Below are 17,119 nucleotides of genomic sequence, written 5' to 3'. Positions count from 1 at the left end.
CAGCCGGACTGCTGACTACAGCCAGTTCGGGATCATGTTTAGTGGGGGTTCCCCTTTTTGTTCCCTCCCCTTCCTCTTCTCTCTCCTTTCTCCTTCCCTACACTTTCTCTTCTATCCATTTAATACCTACATGTCTATTTTATTTTTTCTCCCCTTTCATTATTTTACTATGTAAAACATCTGACCCTTGCAGAAGCAGTCATACATATAACTCCTGACCTCTGAGTTCACTTCATATTCACATCAGTAATTCCACTGACTATTTTTTTCTATAGGATTCAGCGGTTGGTCTGTTCTCAGTTTACAGATTAATCTTGGTTACCACTGGAGGTGAGTTCTCCTTCAATGGAAGTGTTCAAACAAAGGCTGGACAGACATCTGTCTGGGATGATTTAGTGAATCCTGCACTGAGCAGGGGGTTGGACCAGATGACCCTGAAGGTCCCTTCCAACTCTATCATTCTATGAGTCTATGTTCAGATATGCACTTAAATCCTTTTGAATTCTGATATACTGCTCTGTATACACCTTCATTTTTTGTCTAGTATGATTACTGTCTATACTATAGATTACTATCTTAGGGCTCAGTCACACGAGCGTTTTGACGGGCATATTTCCGCATGTAAATAAGATCTGAGAAAGGCTTAAAATATAAGCCCTTCCCTGAAAATCAATCCAAAAATGTGTAAAAAAAAAAAAAAAAAAGGATACTCACCTCTCTGCCGCTGCCGGGGCTCAGCTGCATCCAGCCGGCTCTTCTCCTGCACTGCTATGAGGAGCTCTTAGCAAGCGGGGATTTAAAATCCCCACCTGCTGAAAGGGCTGCCTCTGATTGGCTGAGCACTATGACCAATGAGAGGCAGCTCTCAGCTATTGAATAACAGCTGAGAGCTGCCTCTGATTGGTCACTGCTCTCAGCCAATCAGAAGTCATGCAGCTGCAGAGAGGTGAGTATACATTTTTTTATGTTTTACACATTTTTGGATTGAATTTCAGGGAAGGGCTTATATTTTAAGCCCTTGCCTGAAAATAACTGCAGGGCTGTATGGCCGGCTCCATTGAATTTAATGGCATAACATTGCGGTCCTCTGCCAAAGCTGTGACAGCTGTGGCAGAGGATTTTTTCATCTCTGCGGGGAGTCCCACAATGCTGTCACAGTGTTCAGTGGGACTCCCGGCTGAGATGAAGAAATCCTCTGCCACAGCTACCGCCTGGAAAAAAATCCGGAATTGATATAACTTTCATGTTTCGCCCATTTACATTAAAATCTTTCTGTGCTCTATAAGCCTTACCTTACCTTGTAATAGATGCTCATAAAGCCTCGTACATTCTCACTACAAAGTTGTGATTTCCATTGATGGAGCAAATGAATAACTTTAATAGGACAAGCTAGCAATTTGCAATATACAGAAGACACCTATTAAGGAACATATGTGTGTAATTATTCAGTTGTTTATAATTACTTTCTTGCAAGCAATTTTGCATTTGTTCCTCTGTGAACAATTGAATCTGATCAGTTTTATGTACAGTGATTACCACCGATTGGGAAGTAGGACTTTAAGTGTATCTTCATATATACAAACTGAATTTCATGCATGCAGTACAAAACATTATTATTCTTTTGAATAACTTTGCTGGATTAGAAGACACTAATCGCCCTGTACATATCACCTTTTCATACAAAATAAACAATTTATATGTGTCTCGTTCCACATTTGTTCAAGGTAGCACAGTTTAATGTAACATTATGTTAATGTTGTTTATAAAGTATGGTTTTTTTTGCTGGTTGTTCAGTTTATGCAGTGCATAGTGATGTAAGTTAAGTTCATGCAGTCTTTGTACTGTGTACAAAACTCATCAATGGGCAAGAGCATACGTGGGCCACAAAATCACAGAATTTTATAGCAATGTGACAACGCTACAAAACGCATGTATGAGAAGCCAGTGGTTTCCAATGGGTTCTTTCACATGAGCAATGTTTTGTAGAATGCGATATTGCTAGAATACAAAATCACGGCATGATCTATACAGCCGCGATTTGCAATTTTTTTGTAGCCCATGTTTCCCTATGGAGCCTTCCTATGTGTTGCATTGTATTGCAAAAAAATGCGGTTTTTGTGCGGTGCAATTCAACTTTTAGAGTAGGAAATCCTACTGTAAAAGCCCAAAAATAAGCCCTAGCTGCATAAAAAAAAGAATACATAACCTCTTAGGCGCTGTCAACGGCCCGCACGTCTCCCCTGAAGCTCCCTGGCAATTGCTTGAACTTCTCCGGCAGAGCTTCCTGGTCAGGACTTTGAAAATTCCCACCTCCAGGAAGCTCTGCCTATAAGTTGTTCTCGAGCACTGCAGCTCAGCCAATCAGAGCCAGCGCTCGATGAACGAATCATAGCCATTCATTGATTCAAAACATTATTATTCATTGAATCAATGAATGGCTGTAATTGGTTCACCAAGCACTGGCTTTGATTCGCTGAACCGCGGCGGAGCTCTGGCAGAGCTTCCTGGAGGTGAGATTTTCAAAGTCCCAAGCAGGAAGCTTTGCCCGAGAACTTCAAGCCAGTGCCAGGGAGCTTCAGGGGGAAATGTGCAAGGAGATGACAGCACCTGAGAGGTTATGTGTTCTTTTTTTATGCAGCCAGGGCTTATTTTCAGGATAGGGCTTATATTTCAAGCCCCCCTCGAAAATCCTGGCAAAAGAGTGCTACAAAGTTGCACGACTTTGTAGCTACACAAAATCATGATATTGACGTGAGAAAACTCAGCAATATTACATATAACACAGATGCGATATTGCTGTGATTTTGTCGTGGCAATATCGTGTCACCTATGTGGAAGCTGCCTAATAGGGCAAGAGCGTGATCCCACCTGGGCTCTGGATGTTTAGGTGGCATAAGATCTCTCTTCACAATATAATGAGATATTAAAATAAGTATTTTCGTTGGGGGCCCTGTTACAGATATTGCATTGGCACCCAGCAGCTTCAAATTATGCCTCTAACATAGTATGTTAGGCTGAATGAAGACAATGTCCGTCTAGTTCAGCCTGTTTCAACCCTTAGTTGATCAAGAGGAAGGCAAAAACCCCAAGAGGCAGAAGCCAATTAGCCCATTTGCGGGAAAATTCCTTCCTGACTCTATAATGGCAATCAGAATAATCCCTGGATCAACCTTTGATAGTTCCTACCTAAATATAGGACCCGGAACTACAAACCCGCTGGTCACATAATGTCTATATTCCGTAATATCCTTCCACTCGAGAAAGACGTCTAGTCCCTTCTTAAACTCCTCAATGGATTTTGCCATCACCATGTCCTCAGGCAGAGAGTTCCACAGTCTCACTGCTCTTACAGTAAAGAACCTCCTTCTGTGTTGGTGATGAAACCTGCTTTCTTCTAGATGTAGCGGATGCCCTTTTGTTACTGACGCAGTCCTTGGTATAAACAGAGATCCTTGTATTGTCCCCTAATGTATTTATACATAGTTATTTGATCGCCCCTTAGCTGCCTTTTTTCAAGGCTGAAAAGTCCTAATTTTGATAGTCTCTCGGGGTATTCCAGTCCTCTCATTCCATTTATTAATTTAGTTGCCCTTCTTTGAACCACCTCAAGTACTACAACATCCTTCCTGAGCAGTGGTGTCCAGAACTGTACACAATATTCCACGTGTAGGCCTATCAAGTGCCTTATATAGTGGGAAAATAATGTTCTGGTCCTTCGCCCCTATGCCTTTTTTAATGCACCCCAAGACTCTATTAGCTTTTGCAGCAGCTGACTGGCATTGGTTCCTCCAGGTAAATCTACAATCCATTAGTACCCCCAGGTCTTTTTCAATGTCACTTTTGACTAGCAGTACCCCATTTAGTGTATCTTGGTGACATCCATTTCTCCTGCCCATGTGCATAACCTTACATTTATCCACATTGAACTTCATTTGCCCTTTTTCTGCCCAAGCCCCCAGCTTATCTAGGTCCTTTTGTAGCCACATATGGTCCTCTGTTGTATTAATTGTCTTCTATAATTTTGTATCATCTGCAAATATTGATATTTTACTGTGCAGCCCCTCTATCAGGTCGTTGATTAATATATATTGAAAAGGATGGGGCCTAGTACTGAGCCCCGTGGCACTCCACTAGCGATGGTGGCCCAATCAGAGTACAAACCATTTATTACCACCTTCTGCTTTCATTCTCTGAGTCAGTTCTTTACCCAGATCCACATGTTTTCACCCAGTCCGAGCTGCCTCATTTTACATATCAACCTCTTATGCGGCATTGTGTCAAATGCTTTAGAGAAATCCAGATATATGAGATCAATAGACTCTCACAGGTCCAGCCTAGAACTTACTTCATCGTAGAAGCTGATCAGATTGGTCTGATACGAACAACTCCTCATGAACCCATGCTGGTGAAGAGTAATTTTGTTGTTCTCCTTGAGGTATTCTAGGATGGTGTCTCTCAGAAACCCTTCAAATATTTTTCCAGTTATTGAAGTGAGACTTACCAGCCTGTAATTATCAGGCTCTCTTTAGGACCCTTTTTGTAAATTGGAACCATGTTGGCAATGTGCCAATCTAATGGTACAACCTCGGTCTTGATAGTGTCCATAAATATAAGAAAGAGTGGTCTACCTATCACATCACTTAGTTCCCTTAGAACCCTTGGGTGTATTCCATCTGGACCCGGCGATTTTTCGATTTTAATCCTCTTTAACCGGCTCTGCACTTTCTCCTGTGTTAGGTATGCAATATGTAGCAGGGAAGGGGGGGGGGGGGTGTCATTTTATTTTCCTACATCTTGTGTGACATTTCCTTTTCGTTCATTAATACACTTGAAAAGAACCCATTTAATAGATTTGCCTTCCCCCATCATTTTCTATGATTTTTCCTACATTATTCGTTAAAGGGCCAGTGCTCTCAGTGCAAATCTGTTTACTGTTAATATAGTTGAAGAATAGTTAAGAATAGTTTAGGGTTATTTTTTTGCTCTCTTTGGCAATCAATCTTTCTGCCTACTCCTTAGCAATTTTAATCTTTTCTTTACACATTTTGTTTTTTTTCCCTGTATGATTTTAGAATATTAGAATTTAATGTCTGCTTTACGGTCATCATGGAGCAAACATGGGATTCACACAATTTAATAACAATGCACAAAAAAAACAGATTTGTATTCCTAATCCTTATAGTCTAAGTACGATGTCTTTATACCTGGAATTTATTTTTTCCAAATTATCTTTTGTTCATTGCTATATTCAACATGATACATGCAAATAAACAACACCAGGTTATATAGCTTGTTTTAATATTGTGAATTTTTCAAAACAACAATATAAACTATTGAAATAGAAAACCTGATTTTTATTATAAGTATTAGCACCATTTACATGTCAGTATTCTCATCAATATTTGATATCACTATCTGTAAGCTAAAATTAGGAGTGGGTCCAAAATATGGAGAAATACAAATCTTTCCATAATACTTTTGCTCTGTAGGTTTTACCTCTGGTTTTGGATTACAAATTCTGATGCAAAATATTGACTAGATTACGGACTTGTGAATGAAGTCTTCAGAGGAACAAAACTTTTGCAACTCAATCTGAATACTCCTTCTTTTGATTCCTATGTTGTACATACAAAGCAATGCTGCATAATACATTATTAAACTAAGGCCCTATTCTCTCCAGATTTTGGCCCATATTTTGTACATTCAAAAAGGTATAGAGTTTTATAGAATGATCTACCCATAGGCTTCTTTGTGCAGACGTATGTTCTTTTGGCATACTTTGTTAGGTTAGTGCTTGGTTAGCTACGAGTAATACACATTTAAGGACCACAAAAAAAGTATACTTTGAAATATATTTTTTATATCATGGACGGTCGTGGCAATAGATACAAGTCAATAGGTAAACATTAACTTTCTTTTGCACAGTACTTGACCTGTCTGAAGAACGCAAAGACAAAGCAATTATTTCCTCTTTAAAAGGAAGTATACTTCCAGCATTGATCACATACATATTGCGAACAGAACCTATCATGTTGCTTCAGAATGCTATAGCTATGTTTGATCGTTTATGATTGGCTGATTGTGTCTGTTGTATTGTATCTTATCTCTTATATGCATGTCTTTCTGTCCCATGCAGGCATTTTCTCTTGGACTTAATGATGCTCAGCTCTACACATGGACAGATGGCCTCAGAAGAAAGGATTGGCACGACTACGAAAGCATTCAGAAGGATGCACTACGCTCAGGTATGGAAGTGTTACATTTTATTTTGGAAACTTCATTATATCAATCTTAGTTGAAATATGTGCATATATAAATAGATGAATATGGTAAATACATAAATCTGCACACGTATTTGTGGTCAGGCATAGATATATATATGAATGTTACTTGCCGTCTGAATCCTGCTACATGTGTAAGCTCCAGCAATGATCCTCTCCACCTTCAGTGGGTACACACTTCCAGCTTCACCGTCCAGACCCAAATGGCAATACAAACACAGCATAAATATACTCTTATTCTTCAAAAGAAGATCATGAAGCCGATGTATGATTAAAAGAACATGCTTTTCTTTATTCAATCCGTGCCATTACATGTCCACATTCAAACACAGCCATAGGACGCGTTTCAGCCCTTAAACAGTTAGGTGATCAAGGCTCTGTTTAAGGGCTGAAACCCATCCTCTGGCTGTGTTTTAATGTGGACATGAAATGACATGGATTGAATAAAGAAAAGCATGTCCTTTTTATCATACATCGGCTTCATGATCTTCTTCTGAATAGTAAGAGAATATTTACGCTTTATAGATATATATGCTCTACTTCTATGCAACTGTCTGCCAAGAAAGGGCAATGCCTTCAGGATACATTACTGTCTACTGGCGAATATTCATCAGTAACCAACATTTTCCTTGGCCTTGTACGATATACTAAGCACATAAAATATGGTAGGAGAGTTTAAGATTTTTCTTCGATTTTTTTTTTTTTTTATGTTAATCTAATCTTGTCAATCAAATTAATGTTAAACTGTAACCTGTGGTCTGCATTTTGTTACTTTGGAATTAAAGTCCATAATAGTAAATTTTAATTGGCAAGTTCATTTCTCTCCTATGCATTTTCTATAATAGAAGTAAATTATGTCAGTTATGTATATGTAAAGAACTCTTTTATTTTATATTCTTGAGTATTAGCAAGCCATTGAAAAATAATAATATAGCAGTGATTTTTCAAGTTACAATGGCCTCAGGACACAATATTTTCAACATACAATGGTCTTTCCAAGGCCAGTATAATTTGAAATCAGATTCAATATACAATATGACAAATAGTCCAAATCTTCAACCCATGCATTTTTCTAGAAAATCCAACAATCAGCATGGGCATTCCACTAGTAAAACACCTGTAAATCTGAAGTGCATACACTTATGGGTTGTCTAGTATTGCCTCTACAGTACAGTGTGGTATTACATGTTCTGTGCTGCTATTAATATGTATTAGACTTTATTCACATAAGCCTTTTTATCGCTGCAATTTTTATGCCAGCCGGAAAAGATAGTTCTGGACCTATTTTCTGGCAAGAATATGCCGGACAGTCTTAAAGACTGGCTCTGCTAAACTCCCTCCCTCTTCCGTCACTCTCTCCGCCCCTCGCGTCTGCCTGCAAAGGGAGGGCGCAGGATGGGGTGGGAGTTTAGCACACTAGCTCCCGCCCCATTTTGCCCCCTCCGATTGCCACGAGCCGGCAAGGGGTGGAGAGAGGGAGGGAGTTTAGCAAAGCTAAACTTTTTCTTCACACCCGATGGTATTCTGGGCTGCAGCATATACTCGCCGCACCCAGGTTGTCTGCACAGGTGCTTAAAATGGGAGATGCAGGCATGACTTGGTCATGGCTGCCTCTTGTACATGCAATTTTTGGCCGCTCTATGACCACGATGTGGCCGGATGAAAATCGCAGCACCCATATGAAGGAGCCCTAGGATGAGTTGCTCCTTTGGCACCAGGTGAGGACGGCTTTATTTTATTCTTCTGATATGCTGTGTGTTCTGTACAGGATGTTGAAGAAGCTTTTGCCCTCTATAGAAAATGAATTTACAGCATCCAGTAGCTTTTTATGACAGTTACATATAAGGCCTCTCTTTATTTGTATATATCTCTTTTTCTGTATATATATATTTGTTTAATTTTCATTTGTATTACTTTTGGATTACATTTTGGAAGCTTTGTATCATTTTACCTGTTATCCATATATTTACGGTTTTCCTTTTTTGAAAAATTCTGTTTTGTAGAAGTTTAACAGATCATAGTTACAAAGCCTATTAAAAAACTAGCACACTTCTACAAATGAAAAAAAACCACTGCATATAGTTTGCATGCTCCTGACAAGTGTGCAGAAGCTCATATAACTGATATTAAACAATGGTATTAGGGAGTAGATGAAAAGAAAAAAAAAACTAGGGTAATGGGGTGGCGGGGAAGTTTGAATCTTACACATTGCAGTGTCAAAAAGAGTTCCCAACAGAAAGTACTAACAAATGTCATATTTAGGTTAGTCATTGAAGGCATAGGAAAAGGAGTCTAGGATGAAGCTCTCAACAAAGCCCCATTGTAGACCAAGGTAATAGCATCTGAACAAAGTGGTCATGTCTCCTGGTAGACCAACTTATCAGTTCTTCAGGGTGCCAAATTAAGTTAACTTTTGCCACACACTCTGAAAAATTTGAGCAAGGGGGATCCAGCCAGTAAAAGAGGATCTAGGATTTTGCAGCATTTATTAGCAAAGTGCAAACATTGTGATCTGAAGGGAAATACTGTTTCCAGAACAATTATTTCGAAAGTGATTAAAAAATTAGGGGAGAATGCTGATTTTAAAGTTTGTTTAATTCACTCCCAAAAAGTTTGAATCAAAGGGCAACACTACAAATGGTGTTGTAGAGGGCTAGTCTATGAGATGCAACTCTAGCACTTTTTGGAGTTTGCTAACCTATGTGCGGACAAATATTCTGGACAGAAATGCTATCTAGATAGGAGTTTAAAATGGTTTTCCTGTAATCTGACACAGGTTAAAAAGCTATGGGAAGAATTCAGAATCAGCTTGGTCTCTTGTCAGGTAATCCCTAGCTCCTTCTCTCGTGATATCAAATAAATAGATTTTAAAAAGATAGCTTTTTTGCGAAATAGGTAAGCAACTTAGAGATTTTCCTTGATGTTAAGGTGTTATCAACAATCATCTTTTCAAACTGAGAAAAAAATAGTTTGTTGGTAAATTGGGAACCTTGTTTTTTTTTCGTTTCTTGCATGAAAGCAATGTGTGTTTTTAATTTATGCAGCAAGAGGATAATATGTAGCTTTCTATTCAAAAAATTGAGACCTTTGACATTATAGGAGGTGAATATCAGCTCTGCCATTGAAACATACAGATGAGGTTAAAAGATTAGGAATTTAGGAGAGGTGAGGACAAAAATGTAGGAAAAATAGGGAAAATACAAAGACATACAAGTTATAGTGAGAGGTGTAATTGTGAGACTAAAATTTAAAAAAAATATAAGAAATATAGGTAACCAAGCTATATACTTCAAAGGGTAAATTGGAGTTAGTTACTTGTTAATATGGTATCAAAAAGACAAGCAACTCATGTATTATAAATTGAAAGCCCGCTGACTGGCTGATCTCTGATGTCAAATTGTTACCACTGATCAGACCAACAGGATCAAACACCAGGTAATCATGCTGAGATACCGCTGGGAGAGAGTGAATAGCAGTAAAAGTGTGGTCCTATTGTGCCAACTCAATGGCAACTAAACATATGAAAGTGGGAGGAGAAATAAACCTTGATCATTTACAAATACACAATCAACTATGCATTCCCAACATGGGTTTGCAGATATATAGATAGAGGTTAACGTGCCAGCTAGAAGTTCCAAGCTATAAAATGGGAGAGTCTGATAATGTCCAATATGGGATTAACATAGTAATATAGAGTTGAAGAAAAGTGTTGCACAATTGCAGCATGAAAATACGAGAAGGTCTCCGTAAGAACATAACTCTATAAATAACCATGAGAAAAACAAAAAACATATCACACCCATGGTGCACTCATGGAAACATGCAAAGCCAAATCCTGGGGCAAGGAATTCAAGAACTGGTGGGTTCTTCGCCGGTGTTGAATTTAGAAGCCATCGACCTTGGCTTTATTTTAGGTAGCAATGGCAAATCGGGTGTATTTGAGATCGGACGCCAGGAGGTAACAGCGATTGAGCTGAGCTCCAAGAAAAAGATAGATTTTCTCCAAATTCTGAGGTGTGTGGATGGGTATTCTCCAACCATTCTTGTGGGTTGCAAGGATGAATGGAATAAGACACATGTTTTGAAGCTTCTTCTCCCTTAAAGCCTTGACCAGAGGTAGCTTGGCAAAGACCCAGTACTTAGCCTTTACAAGTGACTTTACCTTTTGACTGAGTGCCTCCAGGGATAGTAAGCCACAAAGCATGTCTTTGGGTAGCTCACCTTTAGGTTTGAGTTGGAGCATCTGTCACAATCCTGACACCTCTATCTGAGCCCAATAACTCAGTGAAGAGCTCCATTTCATTCTCCCAGGTGTCCGGTTAGGCCTTTGATATGCACATTTCTCCATCAGCTGTTGTTCTCCTGATCCTCCTAAAGGATGAGCATTTTATTTATATTCTCTATATGAAAAGTGAATTTGGTGGAAAGGGCATCCGCGTAGTTTGTGAGTGCTGCACAGGTATTCTCTAGACCCTCTACCCAGTAGCTTATTTACTAGACTTCAGTCTTGATCGCTGCTGGTCTAGACATGACAAGTTTTAGAGCTTGTGTTAGCATTTTGCAGAGAAAGCTTTTAGAGATTACCGTTGCATCAAAAACCTGGCCTTTATCTATAATGCTGTAGAGATCCTATTCCTTTATTACTTTTTCTGCTGTTGTGGCGGGTGCACCATCTCATGTCATCTTAGAAGGCCCACTGGGAAAGTACATAGACTGCTTCTTGAGATATTTCTGCAGGTCTGCCTGGTTTATCATGGCTCTTAAAGTTCCCAAAGCATCCCCAGATTTATCTTTTATCTTCCCCATGTTGTGGCATGTTTCAGAGATGCAGGAATGCCAGTTTATGTATGATGTTGAGACAGAGCTACAGGCTCAAATGTCCATCTCTCACAGTAGTCAGGCTTCACCCCCCAAAATATGTATGGTCTTCAAGTTGAAATATTTTCAGCATAAAATGGACATCAAGGAAGCAATTAGTAATGTATATTGAATTACTGCTGTGCAATTAAAGGGGTTCTGTCACTAAAAAAGAAAAAATATATACTTATCTATTCCTCCCCCATCAGTCTACTTACCAGATCTTCACCTCCCTTATCTTCTCCTGTCTCCTGCAGTCCGGGGGATCACTTTAGCTCCAGCTGCCTCATTCTTCTTCTCCCTTTGAGGTTACATACATTTGGTTGGCAGTCTTCCAATGTACATTGCATCACCGCTCACAGGCCAGCAGGAGGACTGCCTATCTTCTTCAGAGATTGCTCATGTGAGCTGTCTCTGAAATAGATTACAATTCCTTCCTAGGCAGTGAAGCTACAGAACAGGGATGTGACCTTCACTGACCCAGCCGGAAGGTATTTGTGATAAGCAGCCCTCATAACAAGCTGGGCCCAGCCTGCAGTGAGCTGACCTGGGGCACTGGAGAAGCTCACCAGGAGAAGATGTGATAAGGAGACAGACAGGGTAGGGATAGGTAAGTTTAGATATTTTTTTTTTAATGACAAAACCCCTTTAAATGAAAACAAATGCATGTCTATAGACTTGGACATATGTGTATATTTTGCATTTAGAACCAGAGATACCCTATTGACATTACACTGTAAGTATCTCTTCTTGTTATCTACTTCATCCAGTAGACATCAGCTGATGAAGCCAAGCAATTACTTTGAGGTGATCTACTTTGTGAAACAAAACATATTGACTTCAAATACTTAACTGCTATAATTGTCATGTATCAAGTCTCAAATAACATAGTGAATACATGAAAAGCATGGCGGGTTGTTCAAACTCCATATTTAAAAATATATTGCAACATTTAATCCTGAGATACTATACTGTTAGTCCATCTGTTTAACTATTAAGATGTACAGTAGCTAAGGAGTCACTATTTGCTACAGTCCAACAGGCCAATAAAGATGTTGCAGGTTAAAGGGTACTACTGTTGAAACAGAAGTATTATGCCCATTACACAAATGACACTTAATCCCGATTGTTTTTCACATGCGTGTGCAACATATTACCCCCTCACATAACCTTAGAGCAAAACGATATCAGTGTAAATCTTTCTGTTTTAACTTGCTAAAACGTTCAACATTTTGCATTGTCTTGATATCTTATTGGACTTTGCTCTCTTCTTTGAAACTTTGTAGAGTTTCATGAAGCTTGGCTCAGCTTGACTCATTTACTCAAATATCATCAGTTTGATTCCAACTTTGAGGTACTACTGTGGTATATTCTGCTTTAATCACTTAATATCTTAGATGCCTGTGTTAATTTCAGCTGTTGCAGCATTGCTAATAGAAAGAGTCCTTGACCCATTTAATACAAAAAAAAATGTAATTGGCTATTTTGCTATCTGATGTGATAAATGGTTGGTAAGTTCATTGCTCCACAGAAGAACATGTCACGCAGCTGACAAACAGCTCGGTTCAGAGGGATCATTTTGCTTTGCATTTTACTGTCAGCCAGGAATATAAGGAGTTTTGTACAATATCATTAACCGTACTTACTTGCTGGCCTGGCCCTGTATGTGGAACTAAGGGAAAAAATTAGAGCCAGAATCAAGACGAAGATTCAAAAGATCCATCAATAAAACAGGGAAAACATTTTGCTCAGGTACAAATCTGCTTATTGCTTTTTCAATATGTTTAAATAAAATCCTATTCTGAACAGCCTTATAATAAATGGCAATTTAGCAAGAAATGGGTAATTGTAAAGAGTTTAGAAGGAATATGTCGTACAGTTTAGAGTACCATGATTATCTCTAGAAAGAAGCAGGTAGTAAAAATCCATCATTTTACAGAGGAGGAACATTCACGTGAATTCATGTGAATTAAAAAAGTACCAGTGTTTGGTTTAATCAAATAGAAGAGAAAAATTTGATATAACATCTTACTAGTAGAGGATATTGGGGCGGACTTAATTTAAAAAAGGTAATTGTGCACAGATGAAAATTATGCAATTGTTGCAATGTTATTCTTTAGTGTCAGGTCCTGACTGGGCTACCAAAGTACCAGTAGACCTTCCATTCAGCCTGGGCTCTGATGAAGCAGGAGGTTGATGGTGCTGTATGACGCAGCTGGGACAGATGGAGGTAGAGGCGCTACATATAAAAACTGAACTTTACTGTACAATGGTGATATCATGGAGGTGCTAGGGAAAACAATGCAGTACCTGATAAGGTACAGGCTTCCACAATCACCGTAGGGCAGGTACAATCGCCGTAGACCCTAATAAGATGCAGTATGCCAGAGTATAGAATGGAGGAGCTAATTGTCCAGTGCAGACTAATATGCAGCCACCCACTAAACCCAGCCCACATTTGGAGGGAGTGACTGCAGACGAACATTCTCTGCAATGTGAACGATACCATAGAAGCCAGCCAATGGATGAGTGCGTCCCACCATACAGGATTACAACTCCCACTGATATAGCAGTGGTTTGCCCTGTATCTCAACAATGTACTATGGTAGTTAATTTTAATAAAGCACAAACGGCCTTGGTCTTGAAGGAGCTAAGAAATATTTGGCCTTGTTTAAATTGAACAGAAGGCACACATAAATTAACAAGTGGCTCATACACATCATTATGAGTTATTTTACTAAATTATAGCACTTTATTGTCAAAATAACTCATAATGATGTGTATGGGCCACTTGGTAATTTATGTGTACTTACATGCACTAAATTCAGAGCTTGAGCAGGTTCAAAGTTGGGCAACTAAGTTTAAAATAGAAAGGGTGGACTACAATACCCAGATAGATGATCAAAATTGGGGTTATTTAGTTTAGAAAAACATGGCTGAGGAGTTACCTAATAACTATGTATAAATATATCAGGGGACAATACAGAGATCTCTCCCATCATCTATTTATACCCAGGACCGGGACTGTAACAAGGGGGCGTCCTGTACATCTAGAGGAAAAAAGGTTTCTATACCAACATAGAAGTGGGTTTTTTACTGTAAGAGCAGTGAGACTATAGAACTCGGCCGAGGATGTGATGATGGCGAATTTGATAAAAGAGTTTAAAAGGGGCCTGGACGCCTTTCCAGAGCATTATAATATTACATGTTATAGTCACTAATGGCCCTTTGACATGGGCCAACAGTCGGATAAACGACTGCACGAGCGCTGAAGTCACCGCTAAGGTCATCAGCACTTGTGCAGAGAGTTTACCCTGAAAGACTTCACAGCTCGATTACGCACTTCTTGTCAGCTTCCATGTGAAATACTGAGCAAGTAGCGTTTAGACAGAATGACAAGCTGGCAATCTAGCGATGGTTTTCAAGCTGACTGAAAAGTCAGCTTAACAACCTGTGAACGAAAAGTGAGTGATTTTTGTGTATTTACACTGCACGATTATCACTCAAATTCATTTGTTTGAACAAATTTTGAGCAATAATCGTTTCATGTAAATGGACAATAATTACTTCAGAAGGATCGGTGATCCAGGGATTATTTTGATTATCGTATTGGAATTGGGAAGGATTTTTTTCCCCAAAATGAGAAAAATTGGTTTTTGCCTAATGTTCTTTTTTCTCCCGAGCTGTATCTTTCAAAAAATATTTATGGGTTTCACCTGCCCTCTCGGTTGAGCAATTTTTCAGGGGGGTAATTGTACTGTTGGTACACTAATTTTTCTGGCTCTCACCTATACTCTTATCCAACTAATTTTTCCGGCCTTCGCCTACACTCATGGTACCCCAATGTTTCAGGGGTTGGCCTATACTCTTGCTACAGAAATTTTACTGGGGTCTGCCACCTATACTTCTGCCACATTAATGTTACAGGGGTCTGCCTATACTTCTACTATATAAATGTTTCAGGAGTCTGCCTATACTTCTGCTACAGAAATGTTACTGGGGTCTGTCTATATTTCTGCTACATAAATGTTACTGGCGTCTGCCTATACTTCTGCCACATAAATGTTACAGGGGTCTGCCTATACTTCTGCTACAGAAATGTTACTGGGGTCTGCCTATACTTCTGCCACATAAATGTTACAGGGGTCTGCCTATACTTCTGCTACAGAAATGTTACTGGGTTCTGCCTAGACCTCTACTTCAAAAATGTTACTGGGGTCTGCCTATACTTCTGCCACGTAAATGTTACAGGGGTCTGCCTATACTTCTGCTACAAAAATGTTACTAGGGTCAGCTTATACTTTGACTACAGAAATGGTACTGGGGTCTGCCTATACTTCTGCCACATAAATGTTACAGGGGTCTGCCTATACTTCTGCTACCGAAATGTTACAGGGGTCTGCCTATACTTCTGCTACCGAAATGTTACAGGGGTCTGCCTATACTTCTGCTACATAAATGTTACAGGGGTCTGCCTATACTTCTGCTACCGAAATGTTACAGGAGTCTGCCTATACTTCTGCTGCCAAAATGTTACGAGGGTTTGCCTATACTTCTACTACAGAAATGTTACAGGGGTCTGCCTATACTTCAACTACAGAAATGGTACTGGGGTCTGCCTATACTACTGCTACCAAAATTTTACTGGTGTCTGCTTATACCTTTTCTACTGGAATGTTACATGGGTCAGTTCATACTATGGGTGCACACAGACTTCCCATCGCGGTGTTTTATCTATCTGGCCCAAAAACACTGACTGACTAGGGCATGAATTGTGGGCCGAGGCCAATATGTATTTTCTCTCGCGTTACCCAAGTTATCCGGGGCACTGCTTTGGGCCAAACAAGAGGAGCAATACTGCACTTATGAGACGTTCACAGCTGCACTAGCCATTCTATGCCCGCGATTGCTGAGGATTTGTGCAGAGGCCTATGTCCTCGGTGCAGTGAAAGTCTGCCATGTTTGGGCACTCTGATTTCTTCATGGTTCATTTCTTGGGTTGCCTAGGACCCACCTATGCTGTGGGTGCACACAGACTTCCCATGGGGGTGATTTACCTGCCTGGCACAAAGTCACTGACTGACTTGGGTAGGGTGCAGAGTGCAGATGGCTTTCTCCTTGCGGTGTCGATTGAGCTATCCGACACCAACACAGAATGAATAGTGTGAGGGGACCCGGATTGCCCATTGCTATGTAACTCGCGGCACCTTGGGTCACACAGTGTGTTTGCTGGGACCGAGCCTGACCAAGGGCCCGCTCGCATACTTCCCACACAGGTTGCAGCGGGTCCTGGTCATGGTTTTTTGGCCTTGTAAGGCCACCTCCTTCTCCTGCTTGCGGTCAGGGGATCAGCGCTGGGCATCATGTATTTGCTCTCGTGTTACCACAGTTATCTGAGACACTGGTTTGGGCCAAAGAAGAGGAGTGTTACTGCAGTAATGGGACGTTCAATGCTGTACTAGCATTGGAGTCCGCTTCATGCCCATGATTGCTGAGGGTGTGGGCTGAGGAGTATGTCCCGGGGGAACAGCAACTGCGCCAGGTTGGGCCTGTGGAGCTTTTCCCTGGCTAATCCAGTCTTTGGAGCGGTGAAAGAAAACGTAACTGATTTAATGAGACCTTCACAGGTGTACTAGCATCGAAGTCCGCTTCATGCCCGCGATTGCTGAGGGTGTGGGCCGAGGCCTATGTCTCGGAGGAACTGCAACTGCACCAGGTTGGGCCTGTGGAGCTTTTTCCTGGATAATTTAGTCTTTGGAGCGGTGAAAGAAAACGTAACTGATTTAATGAGACCTTCACAGGTGTCCTAGCATCGAAGTTCGCTTCATGCCCGTGATTGCTGAGGATTTGTGCAGAGGCCTATGTCCTTGGCGCAGTGAAAGTCTGCCATATTTGGACACTCTGATTTCTTCATGGTTTATTTCTTGGGTTGCCTAGGACCCACCTATGCTGTGGGTGCACACAGACTTCCCATAGCGGTG

General features: G+C 40.3%; 1 protein-coding gene across 3 annotated transcripts in view; it reads left to right on the top strand.

Moving 5' to 3' along the window:
* GALNTL6 (polypeptide N-acetylgalactosaminyltransferase like 6) overlaps positions 1–17,119 on the top strand; it is a 1,489,735-nt gene that overhangs the window by 379,393 nt on the left and 1,093,223 nt on the right. For all 3 annotated transcript variants that reach the window (XM_066573529.1, XM_066573530.1, XM_066573531.1), the window contains one exon: positions 6,137–6,245. In XM_066573529.1, coding sequence (XP_066429626.1) covers positions 6,137–6,245 — 109 coding nt within the window. The remainder of the gene's footprint in view (positions 1–6,136; positions 6,246–17,119) is intronic.

The sequence above is a fragment of the Eleutherodactylus coqui genome, chromosome 7 (assembly GCF_035609145.1).
Source record: "Eleutherodactylus coqui strain aEleCoq1 chromosome 7, aEleCoq1.hap1, whole genome shotgun sequence".
Taxonomy (NCBI): Eukaryota; Metazoa; Chordata; class Amphibia; order Anura; family Eleutherodactylidae; genus Eleutherodactylus; species Eleutherodactylus coqui.
Note: the sequence above shows the minus strand (reverse complement) of the source record. Positions and strands in the feature narration are given on the sequence as shown.